At 63.8% G+C, this 21,006-nt stretch overlaps 3 protein-coding genes across 6 annotated transcripts in view; all 3 read left to right on the top strand.

Annotated features, from left to right (window-relative positions):
- The first annotated feature begins 1,528 nt into the window (after positions 1 to 1,528).
- FDPS (farnesyl diphosphate synthase) lies at positions 1,529 to 10,052 on the top strand. Of its 4 annotated transcripts, XM_047704238.1 has the most exons (11): positions 1,679 to 2,369; positions 2,525 to 2,654; positions 2,735 to 2,897; positions 4,737 to 4,877; positions 7,734 to 7,814; positions 7,909 to 8,031; positions 8,233 to 8,321; positions 8,405 to 8,477; positions 9,091 to 9,168; positions 9,254 to 9,388; positions 9,793 to 10,052. In XM_047704238.1, exons 1-11 carry the CDS (start codon positions 2,321 to 2,323, stop codon positions 9,991 to 9,993), a joined length of 1,263 nt encoding a protein of 420 aa, XP_047560194.1. In that variant the 5' UTR covers positions 1,679 to 2,320; the 3' UTR covers positions 9,994 to 10,052. The 4 variants fall into 4 exon arrangements, with proteins under 4 accessions (XP_047560196.1, XP_047560194.1, XP_047560193.1 ...); XM_047704240.1 differs by lacking the exons at positions 1,679 to 2,369; positions 2,525 to 2,654 and adding an exon at positions 1,529 to 1,672; XM_047704237.1 differs by having other exon boundaries at positions 1,679 to 2,654.
- A 178-nt stretch (positions 10,053 to 10,230) lies between these two features.
- On the top strand, positions 10,231 to 16,518 carry LOC125085667 (AP-4 complex accessory subunit RUSC1-like). Its single transcript, XM_047704234.1, has 12 exons — positions 10,231 to 10,371; positions 11,026 to 12,445; positions 12,667 to 13,065; positions 13,746 to 13,844; positions 13,984 to 14,060; positions 14,154 to 14,328; positions 14,406 to 14,511; positions 14,676 to 14,722; positions 15,189 to 15,732; positions 15,995 to 16,123; positions 16,236 to 16,363; positions 16,490 to 16,518. The coding sequence occupies exons 2-12, from the start codon at positions 11,110 to 11,112 to the stop codon at positions 16,501 to 16,503; spliced, it is 3,054 nt and encodes a 1,017-aa protein (XP_047560190.1). The 5' UTR covers positions 10,231 to 10,371; positions 11,026 to 11,109; the 3' UTR covers positions 16,504 to 16,518.
- A 585-nt stretch (positions 16,519 to 17,103) lies between these two features.
- LOC125085620 (potassium/sodium hyperpolarization-activated cyclic nucleotide-gated channel 3-like) overlaps positions 17,104 to 21,006 on the top strand; it is a 4,760-nt gene continuing 857 nt past the window's right edge. The window contains exons 1-2 of the mRNA XM_047704082.1: positions 17,104 to 17,387; positions 20,667 to 20,997. Coding sequence (XP_047560038.1) covers positions 17,104 to 17,387; positions 20,667 to 20,997 — 615 coding nt within the window. The remainder of the gene's footprint in view (positions 17,388 to 20,666; positions 20,998 to 21,006) is intronic.

Below are 21,006 nucleotides of genomic sequence, written 5' to 3'. Positions count from 1 at the left end.
GACACTCAACAAATGGGCAGGTGCCCCTAAAAATTAAAAAAAAAAAAAAAAAAATCTTAACCCCCCCCCGCAAAAAAACCCACCATTAAAGACAAGGTCTGAAGGCTTATCTCTATGTTTTCTTCTAAGATTTTTTATGGTTTTAGCTTCTTTATATAGGTTTTAATCCATTTTGAGTTAATTTTTGCATATGGTGTGAGGTAGGAGTCCAACTTCATTCTTTTGCCTGAGGAAAGACAGTTGGGTTTACCTGGTGCCATTTGTTGAAGAGACTGTCCTTTCCCCATTTAGTGGATTTGGTGCCTCTGTAAAAAACCTATTGGTGGCGGCACCTGGGTGGCTCACAGGGGTGGGTGTCTGCCTCTGGCTCCTGTCATTGTCTCCAGGACCTGGGATCCAGCCCACATCAGGCTCCTGGCTGGCTCAGCCCGGAGCCTGCTTCTCCCTCTCCCTCTGCCTCTCCCCCTGCTTGTGTGCTCCATCTCTCTCTCTCAAATGAATAATAAAATCCTAAAACAAACAAACCAACCTACTGGTCACAAATGTATGAGTTTATTTCTGGACTCTCAATTCTGTTTTCTCGGTCAGTAGGTCTCTCCTTATGCCAGGACCACATTGTTTTGATTATCATAGTCGTGTAGTACATTTTGAAACCGGGAAGTGTGAATTTATCCAGATTATTTTAGCCATCCAGGGTCCCTTTCTAACCCCATACGCATTGGCAGATTGTCTTTCCATAGCTGCAGAGAAATCCGTTGGAATTTTGACAGGGATTGGGTTGAATCTGTAGATTGCTTTGCGTGACATCTTAACAATATTAAGTCTTTTCTCCAGGAATACGGCTGTTTCCCATTTGTTTAGGTGTTCTTTAGTCTTTGTCAGCAGTGTTTTATAGTTTTCAATGTACAAATTGGTTATATTTTGTTCTTAAGTATTTATTTATTTATAGATCTTATTTATTTGACAGATCACAAGCAGGCAGAGAGGCAGGCAGAGAGGGATGGGGAAGCAGGCTCCCTGCTGAGCAGAGAGCCCGACGCGGGGCTCGATCCCAGGACTCTGAGGCCACGAGCTGGGCGGAAGGCAGGCGCCGTGTTCCGTCGTTTTAGACGCGGCGGCCGCTCGCAGCGCTTTCTTCATCTCCTCCCGAGACTGCCCGTCGCTGGGTTCCGCCCGTCGGGGCTGTGCTCGGCACCTGCGGATGTCCCGTAGCTGCGGCCCCAGCCGCTCCGAAATGGGGCTTCGGGCTGCGTCCGTCTCTCCCGTCCGCCCGCGGCGAAACCCGTCCGGCTGCAGCCCTGCCCGCCGCCCAGCAGCGCAGGGGGCGGCGGCCGCAGCCCGACGGAACCCTCCCTCCCGCCTCCGCGGCCAGCTCCGGCCGGCTCCTCCCGCCCGGGACGCAGCCCTGCCATTGGTTGTCCGGCCCAGGGCCTCATACTCACACGAGGGGAGGCAGCCAATCAGCGTGGCTCGTCTCCGCCCAGTCGGCCCGCGAGAGATCGTGTGGTCCTGTCCCTACCGCGGCATGCCGGGAATGGTAGTCTGGTGAGGCTTTTCCGTCCGGAGGGAAGGGAGCTCGGGAACTACCGGACCCAGAGGGCCGCGCGCCGAGCGGAGCGGCTTTACCGAGTTCCCGGCTAGGACTGGAGCAAAAGGCGGCATCTAGGAGCAGGTGAGAGAGGTCTCCGGCTGGGACTGGGGCGGCGGTGGGAGCCTCAGCCCCACTTTCGTGGCAGTACCGCGGGGTCCAGGAGGTCCCCCGTGTCGGGGGCCGGTGGCCCGACCGGTCGGTCTTCTGGCTGTGTGCGGCCTCAGCCTCCCCGGCCGCCCCGTGTTGCTCCGAGGCTGGCTGAGCGGTCCCAGCGCTGCCTGTGAGGCTCGGGACGCCCAGTCCCCGAGCCCGGGACCTCGTGTCCGTGGTCCCCCGGTTCCGGCGCAGGTCTCCTCCTCTTGGGGTATCCCCGAGCCTGCACAGCCCTTTCCCCGCCTACCGGGGGGACCCGGGTTCTAGACCTGGCGCCGCTGCCCCCGGGTCTTCCTGCGTCCTAGAGCCCCAGCTGGCCCCCATCAAGCAGGGCGCTGCCCGGGCGCTCCCGGCCGTCGTCCTCCGGAGCTCTAGTGCGGACTGCTTCGGCTGTGCCCCAGGGCTTGGGGGAGGAAGCCGAGAGGGGGCGATTCCGGAGGCTCGCTGCAGGAGTCGGCGCTGGAGGGGACCGTTAGGTGGCACTGAGTTGCTTCACGTGCGCGCTGGGTGAGGCGCGACACGTTGACTGTCGGTCACCAGACGCATTTTGCTCCTTGCATTTCCTTCTCTCTGGAAATGCCCTCAGGCCCAGCTCCGCAGAGAGCGCGGCGTTCTGGGCCCAGAGATAAAAGAGTGGTGGGGATGACCTGAGGAGCCGCCGCCGCGCATCTGCCTTTGGTGCTTGCCCCTGCAGGGAGTGCTCGGTGCCCCCTCCCTATGCCACCCCCATGATGCCCCTGTCCCGCTGGCTGAGATCTGTGGGCGTCTTCTTGCTGCCAGCCCCCTGCTGGGTGCCCCGGGAGAGGTGGCTGGGTCCGCTTCGGCGTCCCTCCCTGGTGCGTGGGTGCCCAGTCCTGGGGGCCTGGCATGGTGCCCGCTGCTGGTGCCAAGCGTGGACAGAGGAGCCTCGGTGAGTGTGGTGGGGGGTGAGGGGCCTCGGGGAGGGAAGCAGCTGCTCAGGTTTCTGACTTGGCTTTCCTCTCTCCACAGAGCACTTTACTCCTCCTTCACAATGAACGGAGACCAGAAATCGGACTCTTATGCCCAAGCAAAGCAGGATTTCATCCAGCACTTCTCCCAGATTGTCAGGGTGCTGACCGAGGATGGCGTGGGCCACCCAGAGACGGGAGATGCCATTGCCCGGCTCAAGGAGGTGAAGGATTGGTGACTTCAGAGACTTAATCTGAGGTTGACTCCGTAGATGTGTGGGATCCAGCTGTGGCTTTTGGGGGATCTTTGACACCGGGGTGAGAGGAGGGGCGGCTTTTACCTGAGTGACTCAGTCTTTTCTGGAGGGGGCAGGGCAGGAGCAGGGACCCTTACACAGCCCACCCACCCTGCCTCGCGGTTCAGGTCAGCCATCCAGACTGCGTTCTCTGGGATGGAGGCCCCTGGAGTGCCTGCTAAGTCTTGGATTTTGTTGAAAAAGGGAATTAGGTGTCCAGGAGTTCTCAGGTGCCACTTGTCCGGGAGCAGGAAAGAAGGCAGCCCGAGGAGCTTCTGGGGAAGCTGAGCATCACCAGAAACTCTCCTCTGGGGCGCCTGGGTGGCTCAGTCAGTTAAGCTTCCGACTCTTATTTTCTGGTCAGGTCATGAACTCATGGGTTATGAGATCAGGCCCTGTGTTGGGCTCTGCACTCCGTGTGGAGTCTGCTTAAGACTCTGTCTCCTTCTCCCTCTGCTCCTCCCACTAAAGTAAATAAGTAATCAAAAATAGAGAAGAAATGAAATGAAACCTCTGCTCCAGGGCAGGAAGTTCGGCTGGTATATTTGAGCTGCCTAATTTTTTTTTTTTTTTTAAGATTTTATTTATTCATTTGACAGACAGAGATCACAAGCAGGCAGAGAGGCAGGCAGAGAGAGAGAGGAGGAAGCAGGCTCCCTGGTGAGCAGAGAGCCCGATGTGGGGCTCGATCCCAGGACCCTGGGAACATGACCCGAGCCGAAGGCAGCGGCTTTAACCCACTGAGCCACCCAGGCGCCCCGAGCTGCCTAATTTTTTATTCTTTTTTTTTTTTTTAATATTTTATTTATTTATTTGACAGACAGAGATCACAAGTAGGCAGAGAGGCAGGCGGAGAGAGAGGGGGAAGCAGGCTCCCCGCTGAGCAGAGAGCCCGATGCGGGGCTCGATCCCAAAACCCTGAGATCATGACCCGAGCCGAAGGCAGAGGTTTAACCCACTGAGCCACCCAGGCGCCCCTAATTTTTTATTCTTTTAGGGTACCTAGTAATTCTTTTTATAAATACTGTTTCGTTTGAGGAGAACCAAGGAGAAGGTTTGCCTACACTGGGATGACGATTAGAAGGGAGGTTTTGCCACTGCATTGGAGCTGGGGGACTGCAGGGCAGCAGAAGGCAAAAAGAGCTCCCAGCAGGAGGCGATAGGCCTGGGTCCCCTCCCCCTCCTGAGCGCACTTCCGGCCAACTTTGGGAGCCTTGTCTTTCCTCCAGTGAGACAGGCTTTTCCTTTGCTGATGGTTTGAACGGTGGGGAGGGGAAGTGGCAGGGAGGTCTCGGAGAGGTGGGGATGGGGCTGGAAGCTGGGAAGCAGAGTCCGGACAAGCCGGCCATTGTAGTGGCATGTATAGTGCACTCGAGCGCTGTCGTGGGCTCGGGAGCAGATTCGAGTGTGCAGCATGGAGCCTTAACCACTTACTGAGGAACGGGGTGCCTGGCTGGCTCAGTCCATCGAACGTGTGACTCTTGATCTCAGGGTCGTGAGTTCAAGCCCCATGTTGAGCTTAAAAGGAAACAAATGTCCTGAGGAAGACCAGGCAGAGAGAGCCCGGGCGTCGGGGGACCCTTCCAGCTGTGCTCTGGGATTTGGAGATGGCAGCCAAGGCTGCCATTCCAGAGGCTCTGGGAGGAGGCATGGGGCCTGAGGAGGTTAAAATCCAGTCTGGGTTGGAAGCGGGAGAGGGCTGGGAGAAGTCTTAAGAGTAGGTGCTCTGCGGAACCTGCTGTCTTGTTCCTCTGCCCTCGCCCCCAGGTCTTGGAGTACAATGTGACTGGGGGCAAGTACAATCGGGGTTTGACGGTGCTGATAGCATTTCGGGAGCTGGTGGAACCCGGCAAGCAGGACGCCGAGAGCCTCGGGCGGGCCCTGACCGTGGGCTGGTGTGTGGAGCTGGTAAGGAGCGGGGACGCCAGGAGACGCAGAGGTCTTACCAGGGTTGGGGCTGTCCTGGGGGGAAGGGGAGGGATGAGTTTGAGACGAATTTCTCCATGTGTTTCTGGGCATTAGTAGTCAGATTTAGGCGTGCTTCCCTCTAAGGGTTAACAAACATGGGGCCTCCTTGGCCCGTGGGAGCCCATTTCATCTGCAGACTGAGCCTGCTGTGGGCCGGGGCCTTGGAACCGGGCATAAAGGCGTCCGCTCTTCCCTCTGAGCAAGGACAGCCGTCGGCGTGACATAGTTCTTCCAGGGGCAGTTCTAAAGCAGAGACGGAAGGCTTGCAGCCCGCCGGCCTGCCGTTTCCTGAAACGAAGTGCTCTAAACTTAAGCGAGAAGAGAGGTCGCATAAAAACCCGGATTTCTAGCATTGCTTGGAAAATTGCTACATTTGTGCCCAGGTTCCCTCGCGGCATCCACGGGCTGGTGGTGAATCCTAGCCCGGCTGGCGGGGCACGAGCGCCTGTGTGGCTCGCTCGCTCTCTGGTTGGCTCCAGTCCTCATGTGTCCTTGTCTCCTGTACCCAGCTCGTTGCCCCTGAGGAGGGTACAGTTTCCTTGCCTAGCCTGAGAGCCTCATTAGTGGCCAGGAGCCTGGATTCCAGGAGTGGCGCCAGGCCCCGAGGAGGGTGGCAGTGGGCTCAGAAGGGAAGGCACTCGGGACCTGGCGTGTGGAAAGGAGCAGCTACCTCAAGGGGGGTGTGATGTGCTTGGGGCCAACCACACTGCCTCCTCCACCTGGGCAGCGTGGGTGGACCCGTCAGAGCCGTGGAGCCTGGAATTGTGAAGGGGCTGGGGAGGCGGGATCTGCCTCCAAGGAGGGAAAGGGTCAGTGGCGTCCCTGTGGGACCGGGCGCTGTGGGACCGGGTCCATACACACCGCAGGGCAAGGCAGGGAGGCCGGGCAGGTCTGGGCAGAACAGAGGAGCAGAGCTGTGGGGCCAGGGCGGGTCACCTGGTAGAAGGACACGGCACAACTCAGAGCTGAGTCAGAGCTGCCTGCTGCTCCCCGGGGAGTAGCAGGGGGCGGGTAGGGGTGACACGCGGCCGCGGTGCCGGCACCTGCCAGGACGCCTTCTGAGCTGTCCGTGGTTGTTTTCGCTTGGGGGACTTCTGTGACAACTTCCGCTTTTATCTTTCTCCTCCTGCCTCGTGTCCTACAGTCTATTTCAGCTGTCACCTCCTAGGAGCGAGGACATTTGCCAGCCTCAGCACCGTGCCCTGGTCACGTCTGTCTCAGTTCACTCGGGTCGCCCCAGCGAAAGACTGCACACCGGGTAGTGCAGAAAAAACAGAGCTTTATTTTGTCGACTTCTGGAAGCTGGAAGTCAAAGACCAAGGCCCTAGTGTGGTTGGGGGGCCCCCTCCTGGCTCAGCAGCCCCTGCCCGCCGCAGCCCCTTGTGGGGAAGGGGCTGGGCAGCTCCTCTCTGATGGTTAGGGTTTCAGCGTGTGCATTGGAGGGGACACGTTCAGACCCCAGTAACGGTGCTAGTGTCTAACGCATAGTCCGTATTTACATATTCCTGACTCTCCCCAAAATGTCTGTTCTAAGTTTTTTTGTTTTGTTTTTAAGCATCTAAGATCGCATCAAGGGTCCTGTGTTTGGCGGTTCTCGGTTCTTCAGGCTTTAATCGTCGGAACAGGCCCTTCACCGCAGCTAATACTGCGGATCGATTTCTCTCTTAATTGGCCGGGGGTGGGACTCTGGCGCTGGTATTTTGTTTTTTTAAAGGTCCCCTAATAAAGAGGAAGTGCATTTGGGTTAAGAACCACTGCTGTGGGGCAGAGGGGCGTGAGGGAGGCCGTGCAGTGAGGCCCTTTGGAGAGCATCTTGGTTGAAAGCAGGTGGGGGAGGCAGGGGCCTGTGGCCTCAGGGGCCCCAAGTCAGCACCCCATAGATACACACGCCTCCCACGTGGAAAGCCCGTGTGTGGCCAGAGGTATGGGCGCGGATCAGCGCCTCCTTCCTCAAGGGGTCACCTGAGGCAAGAGCCATGGCCACCGCAGGCCGCGGCACGCTGAGCGTGCTGGAGGCCACGGGCAGCGTTGGGGAGTCCGAGCGAGGCAGACCCGCTGGTCCACACAGCAGGACAGAGCCAAGGTTTAAAACCACGTCCTGAGAAGCTGTTTTTAAAGGCTTGGAAGGTGTAGCCTGACGCGGGAAGTCTGGGGTACGTGACGGCGTCGCATTCATTCGACAGGCGTTTAGGACACACCAGCTCTGGGGCGAGCGCCGTGCTCGGCCCCCAGGAGGGCACAGTTCTGGCTCCAGGGACTGAACAACCTGCTGGGAAAACCAGCTTGTCCTGGGCCTCCGAGGCCGGCCGGTGCCCAGAGGAGAGGCCCTCGGCTGCCGCTGGCGTGGTTCCACGTCAGAGACCCGCGGGCAAACGTGGCCGAGGGAGGCCGCAGCTCTGGCCTGTCAGTCCCCCGAAGTGTGGCTTTGTCCTGTGTGCGCGGAGGGCCCGGGGGCGACACGGGACGGGCCTCCTTTCCTCACAAAGTCCCTGGAAGGCACTGCGGGGAGGCCTTAAGCAGTTGCTCAAGTTCTTGGCAAGAGAAGCCCACAGAATGCGACACTCGCGCCTCCCACGACCAGGGCTGCTCGCAAGGCATCTCCCGGGTTGTTACTCGGAAGCCTGAACAGCGAGGTCCTAGAATCTCCCTGGGCCCCACAGCGCAGAACAGGGGGCCTCGGTCTCCCCGGCCCGGCCGCCCTTCCTTGCTCAGCGTTGGGCAGCGGGGCAGCCCCGCAGCGGGTCGGAGGCGCGCCGGGAGGAGCCCCGCGGCTGAGTCCCGTCTGCCTTCTCGCAGCTGCAGGCCTTCTTTCTGGTGTCCGACGACATCATGGATTCCTCCCTCACCCGGCGGGGGCAGATCTGCTGGTATCAGAAGGTAGAATGGGCCAGGCCTTGGGGGTGTCACAGCGCGCAGAGCTGTTCCGCACGGCCAGGGGCCCACGGCTTGTTTTCCTCCGTGTCCCCGCCAGCCGGGCATTGGTTTGGACGCCGTCAACGACGCCCTGCTGCTGGAGGCGTGTGTCTACCGCTTGCTCAAGCTCTGCTGCCGTCAGCAGCCCTATTACCTGAACCTGCTGGAGCTCTTCCTCCAGGTGCGGCGCAGGCCCGGGCTCAGGGCCAGGCTGTCCGTAGCTGGCGCGGCCTCGGGGGTTTTGGGGTCCGGGGTGTCGCTGGGTTCGCCTGGAAGGGAGCGGAGCTGGGCAGCGCGGTCTCGGCCTGTGGCGTGGGCTGCCTTTCAGGGTTTCCTGGCCCCAGGGAAAGCCCAGCTCAGGGGCCATCTCCCTCTTCCTCAGAGTTCCTATCAGACTGAGATCGGACAGACTCTGGACCTCATCACAGCCCCCCAGGGCAACGTGGATCTTGGCAGATTCACTGAGAAGAGGTGAGGGACAGGGAACTGGGCGGTGAGGGAGGGCTCTGCCGTGCACTTTCCTTCTGAGGACTTGACCTTCTCCCCCTACTCAGGTACAAATCTATTGTCAAGTACAAGACTGCTTTCTACTCATTCTACCTCCCTGTGGCTGCCGCCATGTATATGGTGAGTGAGCCTCTCACCCCTTGCTGCTCACCGATGGGGCTTTTAGACAGATGGCACAAAGCAGAGGACTTTGGACAATTTGCTGTCTGGCCTATGACCCCGGGCAAGTCACTGAAGGTCTGAGGGGGTCTGTGCAATGATGGAGTCCCCTCAAGATTTTTGTGAAGGCCAACAGAGGCCGGGATATGCGAGGGGTCCGCCCGCCTTGGGGGAGCACTACGCCCTCCATCTGGTCGGAATGGGGGGGGGTTTCACACTGAGCGGAAGACCAGGTGCAAAGGCCCGTGGCGGACGGCCTGCTCGCCCTGGCCTCACTTCTCCAAGTTCCCATTTGATCCAGGCAGGAGCAGGAAGAGTGAGTCGGGCTGGCCACGCGCCGGCCACGCGCCGGCCACGCGCCGGCCTCCCGTCTGAGGGCACACGCCGGAGGGCCTCGCTGGAAGAGGCGCGCTAGAGGTCAGACCACCAAGACGTCCTAGAGCCCCGAAGCCAGGGCCGTCTGAACAGAGAGGGGAGGGGATCTGGGGGCCCGCATTGGGGGCCCCCGGGAGGTGCAGCAAGGAAAGTGACGGCCCCCCTGGTGTTGAGCTCAGCGGTTGCGCTTTCGCCATAGGCAGGCATCGACGGCGAGAAGGAGCACGCCACTGCCAAGAAGATCCTGCTGCAGATGGGGGAGCTCTTTCAGATCCAGGTGGGAAGGCAGGGGCTGGGCGACAGCAGCCCCCAGGGCCCCGCCGTGGGGCCTCTTCACGTGTCCTCCTCTGCCCCCTGCCCAGGACGATTACCTCGACCTCTTTGGGGACCCCAGTGTGACGGGCAAGATCGGCACGGACATCCAGGACAACAAATGCAGCTGGCTGGTGGTTCAGTGCCTGCAGCGGGCGTCCTCGGGACAGCGCCGGCTGCTGCAGGTTCCCGTGCGGCCGCGGCCCCAGAGCTCCCGGGAAAGGGACAGAGCAAGGATTCTCAGGGGGGGCGCGGTGACTGTGCACCCCAGGGGACGTCTGGCATCATCAGCACACATTTTCTGTCACGTGCTATGGGGATCTTCAGTGGGTAGAGGCCAGATAAGCCGACAGACAGTAAACCACCCCCCCCCCCCCTTGCACACAACAGCCCCAGGGGTTTTTAGGCAGCCCGGGCCTTGGTAGTGCCGAGGTGGAGGAAACCGGCCCGAGCTGCTCTCTGAGGGTTTGCCGGCCGCAAAGGACAAGACCGCAGGCGCTCCAGAGCCCTTGACGGTGGAGGCCGGAATGTGCAGATGAGAGGCGTTGCGGGGGTGCTAAGCCCTTTCCCTGCCTCCCGCCCCTTCCAGGAGAATTACGGGCAGAAGGAGGCGGAGAAGGTGGCCCGGGTGAAGGCGCTGTACGAGGAGCTGGACCTGCCCGCCGTGTTCGCGCAGTACGAGGAGGACAGCTACGCCCGCCTCATGGGCCTCATCCAGCAGTGCGCTTCGCCCCTACCGCGGGCCGTCTTCCTGGGGCTGGCGCACAAGATCTACAAGAGGAAGAAGTGACCTGGATGCTGCACGGGCGGGGCAGGGCGAGGCGGCTCTCAATAAATCATCGAAGCTTCTTGTGGTTCTTCTGCGCCTGCTTCTGGCAGCCGGGGCAGGGGTGGGGGGCGGCCGGGACCCCCGGGAGCTGGCTTCGCGGACCCGTCGGCACCCGCAGCATCAGGCCTCCGACGCCGCGCACCGGCCTGGGTGGGGGACACGCGCACGACGTCAGGCGATGGGGGCTGGGCCCGGGGCCCCGCCCCGCCTCTGCGTGAAGGGGCGCGGCTGCGCGGCGTCGGCGGGTTGTCCTAGCGCCCCCCTTCCAGTCGGTGCGGTCCGGCGGGGACCTTGGGAGTCGTGGAGGAGCCCAGCTGCGGAGGCTGCAGGAGGACCCTGGTGAGGGGGGCTCGGCGGTGGGTGTGGACGGAGCATCAGGGCCCGCGGGGGTGCGGGAGAGGGGAGCAGGAGCATTGCACCGAGGAGTGGGGCGGCGCCCGGGGGACGGAGACGAGCGCGGAGAGAACGGGCAGGCGCGGGGTCCGAGCAGAGCGGCACCGAGGCTGCGGGGGTCGGCTGGCCCACCTCCGCGGACCGGACTCGGTCTCTGTCCCCACGGCCGCCCCTTGCCTGCATTAGCCAGCCAGCCGCGCCTCCCCCCACCCCATTAACGGGCATCTGGGCGGGGCCTGCCTCGGCCCCTTCCCCTGGGAGTGAAGGGCAGGCTGGGGAAATGGGGCGGGGGCGGGGCGGTGCAGGGCCAGACTGCCGCAGAGAGGATCCGGGGCTCCATTCTGGGCCTCATCCTTTTCCAAGCCCCCGCACCTCCACGGAGATCCAGAGCGCAGCCGCATTCTCTGACCCTCCCCGCCCCAGTCCCGGGGGGCTCCCTCCGGCTCCACCTGCAAATACTGCAGTGTGGACGTTTGCGTCTCACTGAAATATTGTCCAAAGCGGCCGGCGCCTTTCACGCCTGCTGCAGCTGGCCGTCACCTCGGTGTCCTTCTGGCGGCCCGCGTCCTCTCCGGCTGGGCATCACTCTCCGTCTTCCAGATCTGCATCTGCGGTTGCCAGGTAGGCGGGTGAGAGGCCCGACTTCCCGGATTCTCCAGAGGCCGTCCCGTCGCCGCCGGCACGATGCTGTCCCCTCAGAGGGCTTTACTCTGCAACCTCAACCACATCCACCTCCAGCACGTCTCCCTGGGCTTGCACCTGTCCCGCCGTCCGGAGCTGCGGGAGGGGCCCTTGAGCACACCCCCTCCCCCCGGGGACACCGGGGGCAAGGAGAGCCGGGGGCCCTGCAGCGGGGCCCTGGTGGACGCCAATTCCAACAGCCCAGCGGTGCCCTGCCGATGCTGCCAGGAGCACGGGCCGGGCTTAGAAAACCGGCAGGACCCAGCCCGGGAGGAAGAGGGGGCCGCCTCCCCCTCGGACCCGGGCTGCTCCTCCTCTCTCAGCTCCTGCTCAGATCTTAGTCCCGACGAGTCCCCCATCTCGGTGTACTCGCGGGGCCCCCCGGGCGACGAGGATGTCCACCCTCAGCCCAGCATCGTCCCCCTGGAGCAGGGCTCCCCGCTGGGCTCCGTCGGCCCCGGAGCCTGCTCTCCGGACAGCTTCTGCTGCTCGCCCGATTCCTGCTCGGGAGCTTCCTCCCCACCCGGCCCCGGCTTGGACTCCAACCGCAACGCCCTGACCACCTGCCAGGAGCCCCCTTCCCCGGCCCCGGAGGAGGAGGACGACGGTGGGGAGCTGGACCTCCCTGCCTCCGAGCTCCCGGAGGCGGATGATGACGGGAAAGCCGACGTTGGGAAAACCGAGCCCAGCTGGAAGATCAACCCCATTTGGAAGATCGACACGGAGACGCCGGGCGCGGGCTGGAAAGCCGCGGAGAGCAGTGACTCCGGCTGCAGCACCGCTGGGGACTCGCGACCCGCAAAACTCGACTCGGGGTGGGCAGGCCGCACGGCAGTGACTGACGGCAGCTCCAAGACCGACGCGGGGTGGCGGAGTGACGTCAGCGAGGAGCCGGCGGCCCACCGGACAATCACGTCCTTCCACGAGCTGGCCCAGAAGCGCAGGCGGGGCCCGGGGCTGCCCCTGGCGCCGCAGGTCAAGAAAGACCGCAGCGACTGGCTCATCGTCTTCTCGCCCGACAGCGAGCTGCCCCCCAGCGGCTCGCTCGGCGGCTCCCCCGCGCCGCCCCGGGAAGTCACCACCTTCAAGGAGCTCCGCTCCCGCAGCCGGGCCCCGCCCCCGCCGGTGCCGCCCCGGGACCCCCCGGCCGGCTGGGCCTCGGTGCCGCCCCGGCCCCCGCCCCCGCCCGTGCCGCCGCGGAGGAGGAAGAACCGTCCGGGGCTGCAACCCATCGCCGAGCGGCCGCCCGAGGAGGGCAGGGAGGGCAGCCCCGCGGCTGGCCAGGAGGCCCCCGCCGCCCGGGAGCCGGAGGAGCCGGGCGCGCAGGCCGGCGGTGCGGGTAAGCGGCCGCCGGGAACGGCGGGGCGGGGAGGGGCCGGGCTGCGGCCCCGCCCCCTCCGTCCGTGCCCCCCCCCCCCCCCGGCCGCGGCCAGCGAGCGCTCGGGGAGGGGCGCCCTGGGGGGACCCGCCGGGCTGCGGCACTAACTCTCTGCTCCCTCTTTCTCCGCCCGCCCCGCCTGGCTGCCGCCCCGCCCCCGCCGCCCCCCATCCCCGCTGCAGCCGGCCTCCCCCCGCCGCCCCCCGCCCCGCGGTCCGCGGCCGCCGCGCGCCCCCTGCTGGAGGGCGCGGGCGCGGCGGGGACCCCGCTCCCGGCGCTTCCCGCCGGCCCGCCTCGCGCGGAGCTGCGTCTGCTGGGCGCGCCGAGGCCCCCGCAGAAGCAGCTGCTGCCCGTCCGCCTGTCCCCCGTGGGCGCCCACTCGCCTCCGGCTCGGGGGGTCCTGCCCTGCCTGGCCAGCCCCGAGCTGGCACTGCTGCTGTCCCCGCTCTTTCCCAGAAGCAGCACCTTCCCCGCCGTGGCCCCCCCGCCCTGCCAGGTGCCCGCCCCCCCGCTACCACCGCCGCCGCGCCCGCCGAAGGCCCCCCGCCGGACCAGGAGCCCGCCGCCTCCGCCCAGGCTACGTAAGACGGACCCGGGCTCGCCCGCGGGGGTCGCTCCGCCCCCCCCGCCCCGCGCCGGACCTCCGCCCCCAGCGTCCTCGGGGAAGGCGGCGCGGCCCCGCCCGCCAGCGGGTTCGGGGCCGGGCATCCGGCCCCCGCCATCCGCCGTGGGGCAGGGCCTTGGACCTCGAGGCCCGGGCGTGGGGGACACGGGCTGAGGGGGTGCCAGCAAGTGCACGGTCCGGGGCCTTTGCGGTGCCGGGGGCGCGGGGGACGCGGTGGGGCTCGGTCCCCGCCTCGCTCGGGAGGGTGGGGGAGAAGCGGGCGCCGGACCCGGGTTTGCCCACGCCCGCGCCTCCCAGCCTCCCGACCCCGGGGTCGCCTCCCCCTCCGTGTCTCCTCCCATTCTCGTCGGCCGGCCTGTCTGCCCATTGGTCCCGGTCCCCCACGTGCTCCCCGGGCTGCCCTCCCTCCACGGGCCCAGCGGGCGGGGCGCTCGCCGTCCGGCCCGGGGCCGACGGGGCGGAGGTGGGTGCGCGGCCCGGGAGGGGGAGGGGACGGCGAGCGCGAGGCGCCCCGCCCATCCCCTGCCCCAGCTCGCTTCCGGCCCCGGGCGCTGTGAGCCCTAGGGCGACCGGTGCGCCAACCCGGCGTCCTCGGGTCACCCTCGTAAGCGTCGCCGCGTTCTTCCTTCACGCCAGCCCGGAGTTCCTGGTCGTTCGCCGGCGCCCCAGGGGCCCAGCGACGGTGGATGGCAGAAGCCCAGAGCGGGACTGGCCAGCTGCAGGAGCAGAAGAAAGGTAGGACGCCCGGACTCCTTGACCCCGGCTTCCGGGGCAGCTGCGGCGGGTCCGCGTTCTCCGCCCCCGGGTCGGCCTGCGGGGGCCTGGGGTGGGCGCGGGCGCCGCTCAGACGCGCGCTCCTGCCCGCCCCTCGCAGGGCTCCTGATCGCCGTGAGCGCCTCGGTGGACAAGATCATCTCGCACTTCGGGGCCGCCCGGAACTTGGTTCAGAAGGTGAGGGTGCCCGTGGGAGGCCCTGCGGCCGCACCAACGGGCGGCGGGGAGGGGCCGCAGCCACCCGGGACGTGTCGGTTGTGCCGCCTCCAGGCCCAGTTGGGGGATAGCCGGCTGAGCCCGGACGTGGGTCACCTGGTGCTGACCACCCTCTGTCCGGCCCTGCACGCCCTGGTGGCCGACGGGCTGAAGCCCTTCCGGAAGGACCTCATCACCGGGCAGCGCAGGAGCAGCCCCTGGAGCGTGGTCGAGGCGTCGGTGAAGCCAGGTGGGCGCGGGGCGCGGGCGGGTGGGCCGGGCGGGGGCGGGGCTGGGCCGGCCCGGCTCACCGCGCGGTGTCCGCAGGCGCCAGCAGCCGGGCGCTGGGGTCCCTGTACAGCCAGGTCAGCCGCCTGGCCCCGCTGAGCAGCAGCCGCAGCCGTTTTCACGCCTTCATCCTGGGCCTCCTCAAGTGAGTGGCCGCTTTCCGGGCGCCCCTCCCTCGGCCCGGACTACACGGGTGTCCCGGGCGGGAGGGACGCGGCGCTGGGGCCTCGTCGCTCTTCGAAGTTCCTCATCCCCCACACAGAGGGGCAGGGGCGCTGCGCCGCCCTGAGCCCTCGCTCTCCTCCCCAGCACTAAGCAGTTGGAGCTGTGGTTTTCCAGCCTCCAGGAAGATGCAGGTCAGACGCCTACGGGCAGGGCGGGGTGGCAGGCGGGGAGGGAGCCAGAGAGCTGGCTCTGCTGCGGGTCCCAGTGATGCCCTGGTCCCCGGCTCCACCAATGTTCCTCGGTGCCTCCCACGTCCAGTGCATCGCACTGCCCCACGGCGGGGAAGACCCAGATCCTCCCGGGAACTTCCGGAGCCTGAGCCCGTCCACCCGCCTCTTCTTCCTTCCCCTGCCTCACCTGCCTGCCTGCCCCAGGGTCTCCTTGGGCTGCCGTCCCCCAACCCCTCGGGCATGCTCGCTCAGCCTTGGGGCCTTGTTGGGTGAGGCTCCAGGCCAGTGCACCCCCACACTATTGCTCCGGGCCCCCCGACTTTTTGCATGCAGTGTCACCCCTGGTTCTGCGGGTCGCGGGCTCTGCCCCCGCAGCTCCCAGCGCAGACGGAGGCTGGGGGGCTGACGGCGGCCTGCTCCTCCCCAGGCCTACTGTCGCTCCTGTACCTGCCCACCGGATTCTTGTCCTTGGCTCGGGGCGGTTGCCCCGCCCTGTCCACGGAGCTGCTGCTCCTGCTGCAGCCGCTCTCGGTGCTCACCTTCCATCTGGACCTGCTCTTTGAGCACCACCACCTGCCCCTGGGCCCGCCCCCTGCCGCCCGGCCCGGCTCGCCCCCCGCCCTGCAGCAGACGGTGCACGCCGTGCTGCACTGGGGGGGACGGCTGGCCCAGAGCCTTCGGGGGGGCGCGGGGGACACGCCTCCCGGCCCTCGGGCTCCCGCCGGCGCCCCCGCACCAGGCAGCTGGTGGGAGCAGCTGACCCAGGCCTCTCGCGTCTACGCCTCGGGGGGCAGCGAGGGCTTCCCTCTGCCCCGGTGGAGGACGTGGCGTCCTGGGCCGGCGGCCGGAGGCCCGCAGGCGAGGCCAGAGCCCACGGAGGACACGGCGCCCGGCCGAGGCCTGTGGCTGGGGAGGCTGTTCGGTGTGCCCGGGGGCCTGGCGGAACCGGACGGAGGACCCATGAAGTCCAGGTATTGGGGTGGGGGTCCCCTCAGAGCCTGGGTCTCCCCTTGGCCCGGCTGGGAGCTCCGCGGGCGTTGGCTCCCCGCTCGGCCGTCAAAGCCGAGAACCGCGCGTGACCTGCGCTCCGGCCCTCCTGGTGTCTCGGATTGTCACCTCCCTAAGAACCCCGAAGGGGCCCCCTCCTGACCTCTTCCCACCATCGAAGTCCTGGGTTGTTGGGACCTTTGCTGAAGGCCAGTGACCTCTGCGACCCCGTGTCCTCACCCCCAGGAGACCGTCCAGCTGGCTGCCCCCGACCGTGAGCGTGTTGGCTCTGGTGAAGCGGGGCGCACCTCCCGAGCCGCTGTCGCCTCCCGAGGAGGTCGAGGCCTCGGCTGCCAGCGTCGTGAAGACCCACAGGTGGGGGGGGCGTGACGCTCTTGTCCCCGTGCCTGTCCCCTGCTCTGCGGAAGCCTAGACCAGACCCCGGCTGGGGAAAGGAGACTTGGCAACGTGTTTCTGGGTTTCCTAGAAGAGCTGCCCTGGGAGCCAGCCGTCAGGAGGAGCTGGACAGGAATGCCCCGCAGAAGAGTATTTGCAGAGTGCTGGGGGCAAGGCAGAGCACAGCATTTCAGCAGGACCGGAGGCCCGGCTTCCCAGGTGGGCCATCAAAGCGGGGGGAGGAATTCGAGATGTTTAGGAGCTTCTAGCTCTTGTGTCTGTATGCGGGCATGGGCGAGACGGGCTTTGTGGCTGGGACCCGGGTATTCATCTTTGTGTCCTCAGCGTCCACTCCGTGACGGGTAGGGTCACTCTTGGTGAAGGCTGGCGCGATGACCTCGGAAATGAAACACTAGGGAGAGGGGGATGGAGGAGACGGAAAGAAAGGAATATGCCTGGGGGAGTGTTGAGAAAGAAGGTGAAATGCCCGAAGTCCGTGAGTAAGAGCGGCCATTCCCGCCTCTTCCACTGGTCCTCAATTCCTCGCCCGCCCGGGGACCTTCAACTACCTTCCGGTTTTCCCGCCACTCGGGCGACTCCGCCTCCCTGGCGCTTATTGGCTAAAACCCCACCGACGCTAGGCCACGCCCCCTCCGTGACTTTGGCTTGCGTTTCCCCGCCTCCTCTTCTTCCTGCGCTTAGAGCTGCGCCCCCACCTGCCAGGCCACGCCCACGCCAGAGTCTTCCCAGGAGGCGGGCTTCGTTGGCCCCGCCCCCTCCGGAGGCGGCTCCCGCCAGGGGGCGCCGCGCAACCTGTCGGCAGCCGGCGGGCGAGTCTGGCGCACACACCCCCTCCGCCCCGCGCGCCGGCAGCTCGGAGCCCGCACTCCGGGAGGGGCCGGGGTCCGGGATGGCCGCGGCCGGGTCTACGAGTCCAAGCCTATAAGCCAACGGGCATCATGGAGGCAGAGCAGCGGCCGACGACGGGGGCCGACGAACGGGCGACCCCTGGGCTGGAGGCGGCGCCTTCTGCTGCCCCCGCGCCTGCGGCCGCGGCCTCGGGACCGCTCTCCGGGCCCGCGTCGGGGCCCGAGCCCAAGCGGAGGCAGCTCGGGACGCTGCTCCAGCCCACGGTCAACAAGTTCTCCCTTCGCGTGTTTGGCAGCCACAAAGCCGTGGAAATCGAGCAGGAGAGGGTCAAGTCAGCGGGGGCCTGGATCATCCACCCCTACAGCGACTTCCGGTACTGGGGGCCCGGCAAGGAGGGCGGGGGACACAGATCCCACCCCCAGGGGCCGCGACACGGGGGCAGGGTCCGCCCCCGCTCCACGGACACTCCATTTCGCGGCCCAGGGGTCCTGGGGTGGGATGACAGAGTCACTTCCCCCGATCTAGCCTGGGAATTCTTGGGCGAGGGATTCCCAGTCGGAGGCCCTCGGTGCCCTGACACCAGAGCAGACACCGGGGAACCCGGCACTCCCCCTGGACCACAGGATCTACGGGAGTTAGGGACCACTGCCTCCTGCAGTCCTGTCTGCTGGGGATCTGGGAAATTATGTCATGTTCCACGACTCGGGGTCAGCCTGAGGGAGAAGCCGAGCTCCCGTATCTCCCACCTCGCCCTTGCACCCCCAGCACCGGCACAGGTCAGCAGGACAGGCTACCCCGAGGAAGGGGGGGGCGGGGGGCAGCAGCCGTTCTTGTCGCTGTCCCTGGTGCTGAAGGCGGGATGCCGCGGGGCAGGGCCGCGACTCTGAGCGATGGAGGCAGCAGCGCTGGGGCACCGCCGCCCTCCCAGGTGACTATCAGAGAGACGTAGGGACGGACGGTGGAGGTGGGGCTATTTCATAGTCCCCAGCAGGCTGTACCTCTACATCAAGGTCGCTAGGGGAGGAGAGCAGTCCTGTCCTTGGGGGAAATGAAGGACAGCTTTTGGAGGAGGCAAGGATGTGTCCAAAGCACGTAAGGTGGGGAGCAGAATGAGCAGGAAGGGTGAGGCGTGAATCAGGAGCCTGGGAACACAGTAGGAGACCTGGACAGCACTTCGAGTCCACAACCACACACTCTCCCTAAATGCTCCTCTTTCTCCCATTGTTCCTTCCTCTCCCCTCTTGACTGCCTTATTCCCACCTCACCCGGGCACCTGTTCTAGCCTCCGGTGGTCTCCCTCCCCTCCTCCACGTCACCCTCAGATGTAACCCCAGAAGCTATATGCCCCCTTATTATCATGCTTCTTCCCTGTCCTCTCTCCTGCATCACCCGCTAGGCTTGTGACTGCCTGTGAGTCAGGCTGTGAAGATTCTCCACGGCTGGGCGAGCCCTCCTCTCCTCTCCTCCCCAAGCTCACAGTACAGGATTTCTCCAGTGGCCCAGGGGGTGGAGGAGGAGGGGCTCAAGGATTTGTTGTTGATGGAAAGCACACATTCTGAGGGGCTTCCTGGAGGCCTGCATTTCGGAGCCCCCATGTTTCTTTCGGAAGCTGAAGAGATTGATTTTGTAGTCAGACTCAGAAGGGGCTGGGCCCTGGTTTGATGCTGTGATTAGGTGTGTCCTGGAATTAAAACCACCATAGCTGGGGTGCTGGGTGGCCCCCAGTTAAGCGTCCAACTCTTGGTTTCGGCTCAGGTCGTGATCTGAGTTGTGAGATCGAGCTCCACATCAGGCTCCTTAAGCACTCAGTCTGCTTAAGACTCTCTCTTCCTCTCCCTCTGCCCCTCCCCCTGCCTCTCTCTTTCTCAAATACGTAAATAGATCTTTAAAAATGGAAATAAAACCACCATAGCTAATGGGGGCCCTAGAAGGTCCAGTGATCTCTGAATGAAGGCGTCACCTAGCTTCCTCCTGACCTCCTCTTTCCACAATCCCACCGCAGCCGTGTGGCCCTCTCCTGCCAGTGCCCTTGCCTAGGCTCAGCCAGAGCACTAGCAGGCACGGAGGGATTAGGGAAGGAAAGGAGTGCAGAGCTTTAAGCTTTGCTGCCTCGGGATCTCCTATGGAGCCTCTCTGGGTGCAACCCTGTCTGAAGGGCTGTGGGGTGGGGTGGACCATCCCTAAAAAGCTCAGTTCAGAGGGGAAGCAGAACAGAGCACCCCACCCAGGAACATAGGCGAGCAGATCCCAACAGAGAACCAGGAACCATGGGTCCAGCTGTGTTGGGAAGGAGGGTTGGGGCAGGGAGGGCGTGAAGTCCTAGACCAGGAATGGGCAGAGAGCTGGAGATGGAAAAGCAGCAACCTCTTCAGAAATCTGGGAACAAAAGGTGGGTGAGTCACAAAATCAGCTAGTGCTTGTACAGCACTGTCTTATCCATTGTCTCAGGGGGTATGTTTTCGACAACACTGTGGGGTTAGCATGGGGTACTTTATCTTTTTTTTTTTTTAAGATTTTATTTATTTATTTGACAGAGAGAGATCACAAGCAGGCAGAGAGGCAGGCAGAGAGAGAGGGGGAAGCAGGCTCCCTGCAGAGCAGAGAGCCCGATGCGGGGCTCGACCCCAGGGCCCTGAGATCACAACCTGAGCGGAAGGCAGAGGTTTAACCCACTGAGCCACCCAGGCGCCCCTACTTTATCTTTTTTTAACTTTAAAAATATTTAACGATAGTGACATAAAGCACGTACATGGTAAGACATTACGTATATGTTATACATATTAGAGAGATCTGTGTGTGTGTAGTGGGATATATACAGTAGAGATACCTTTCCAGTAGGTACAGATACAGTGGACATCTACATAGTGGTACAGTGTATGCTGGAATATTCTATTGCATATATACTCAAAATACATGTGTGTGCACGCACATATACACACACGTACATACACACATGTATACATAACCACAAAACACACCCGCGTGTAACAGCCGCCCAACAAGGAGAGACTACCTTGCCCATACCCAGAAGCTCCCTTACTGCTCTCACAACCCCTGCCCTAACCTACTATTCTAATTTCTGTGACATCCATGTCCTTACTTTTTTTTTTTTAGTAGTTTCACCACTTTTCTGTGAATCTCTAAATAATGCAGTTTAGTCTTGCCTGTGTTTGACGTTTGTGCAGGTGGGACCCCTCAGTATGTATCATTTTGTTTTCTCTTTCGCTGAGCGCTAGAGCAGTGCGGTGCACTGGTGCTGTGGGCTGTGGCTATGGGTCCTCCCGGGGCAAGAGTATATCACTGTCTATGACTCCACGCTGTTTAGTCTGGTTATCCACATTTTTGTACCGATGAACATTTCGGATTAATTCCAGATTTCATGCTGCTGCAGACATCCCCATGTGTCTCTCCTGGACCACATGCTTCCCTGGAGTGTCAGTTACTTAGAATGGAACCGCTGGGTTGCAGGGAATGCAAATGTGCAAGGTTATTAGATAATTCCAGACTGTTTTCCCAGATGGTGGTCCCACCTTCCGCCCCCCCAGCTGTGAAGGGTCATCACGTTCCCCAGCGGTGGCCGCGCTGGCCTCCCTGCTGTCTGTCTGGCTGGGGCCACCTCGCGGTCTCACTCCCCGTCCCGCCCCCACCTTAGGTTTTACTGGGACCTGACCATGCTCCTGCTGATGGTGGGGAACCTCATTGTGCTGCCTGTGGGCATCACCTTCTTCAAGGAGGAGAACTCCCCGCCTTGGATCGTCTTCAACGTCCTCTCGGACACCTTCTTCCTGCTCGACCTGGTGCTCAACTTCCGCACGGGCATCGTGGTTGAGGAGGGCGCTGAAATCCTGCTGGCCCCGCGGGCCATCCGGTCGCGCTACCTGCGCACCTGGTTCCTGGTCGACCTCATCTCGTCCATCCCGGTGGACTACATCTTCCTGGTGGTGGAGCTGGAGCCGCGACTGGACGCCGAGGTCTACAAGACAGCGCGCCCC

This window comes from Lutra lutra, chromosome 15, assembly GCF_902655055.1.
Source record: "Lutra lutra chromosome 15, mLutLut1.2, whole genome shotgun sequence".
Lineage (NCBI taxonomy): Eukaryota > Metazoa > Chordata > Mammalia > Carnivora > Mustelidae > Lutra > Lutra lutra.
This window is presented reverse-complemented; position numbering and strand designations above follow the sequence as displayed.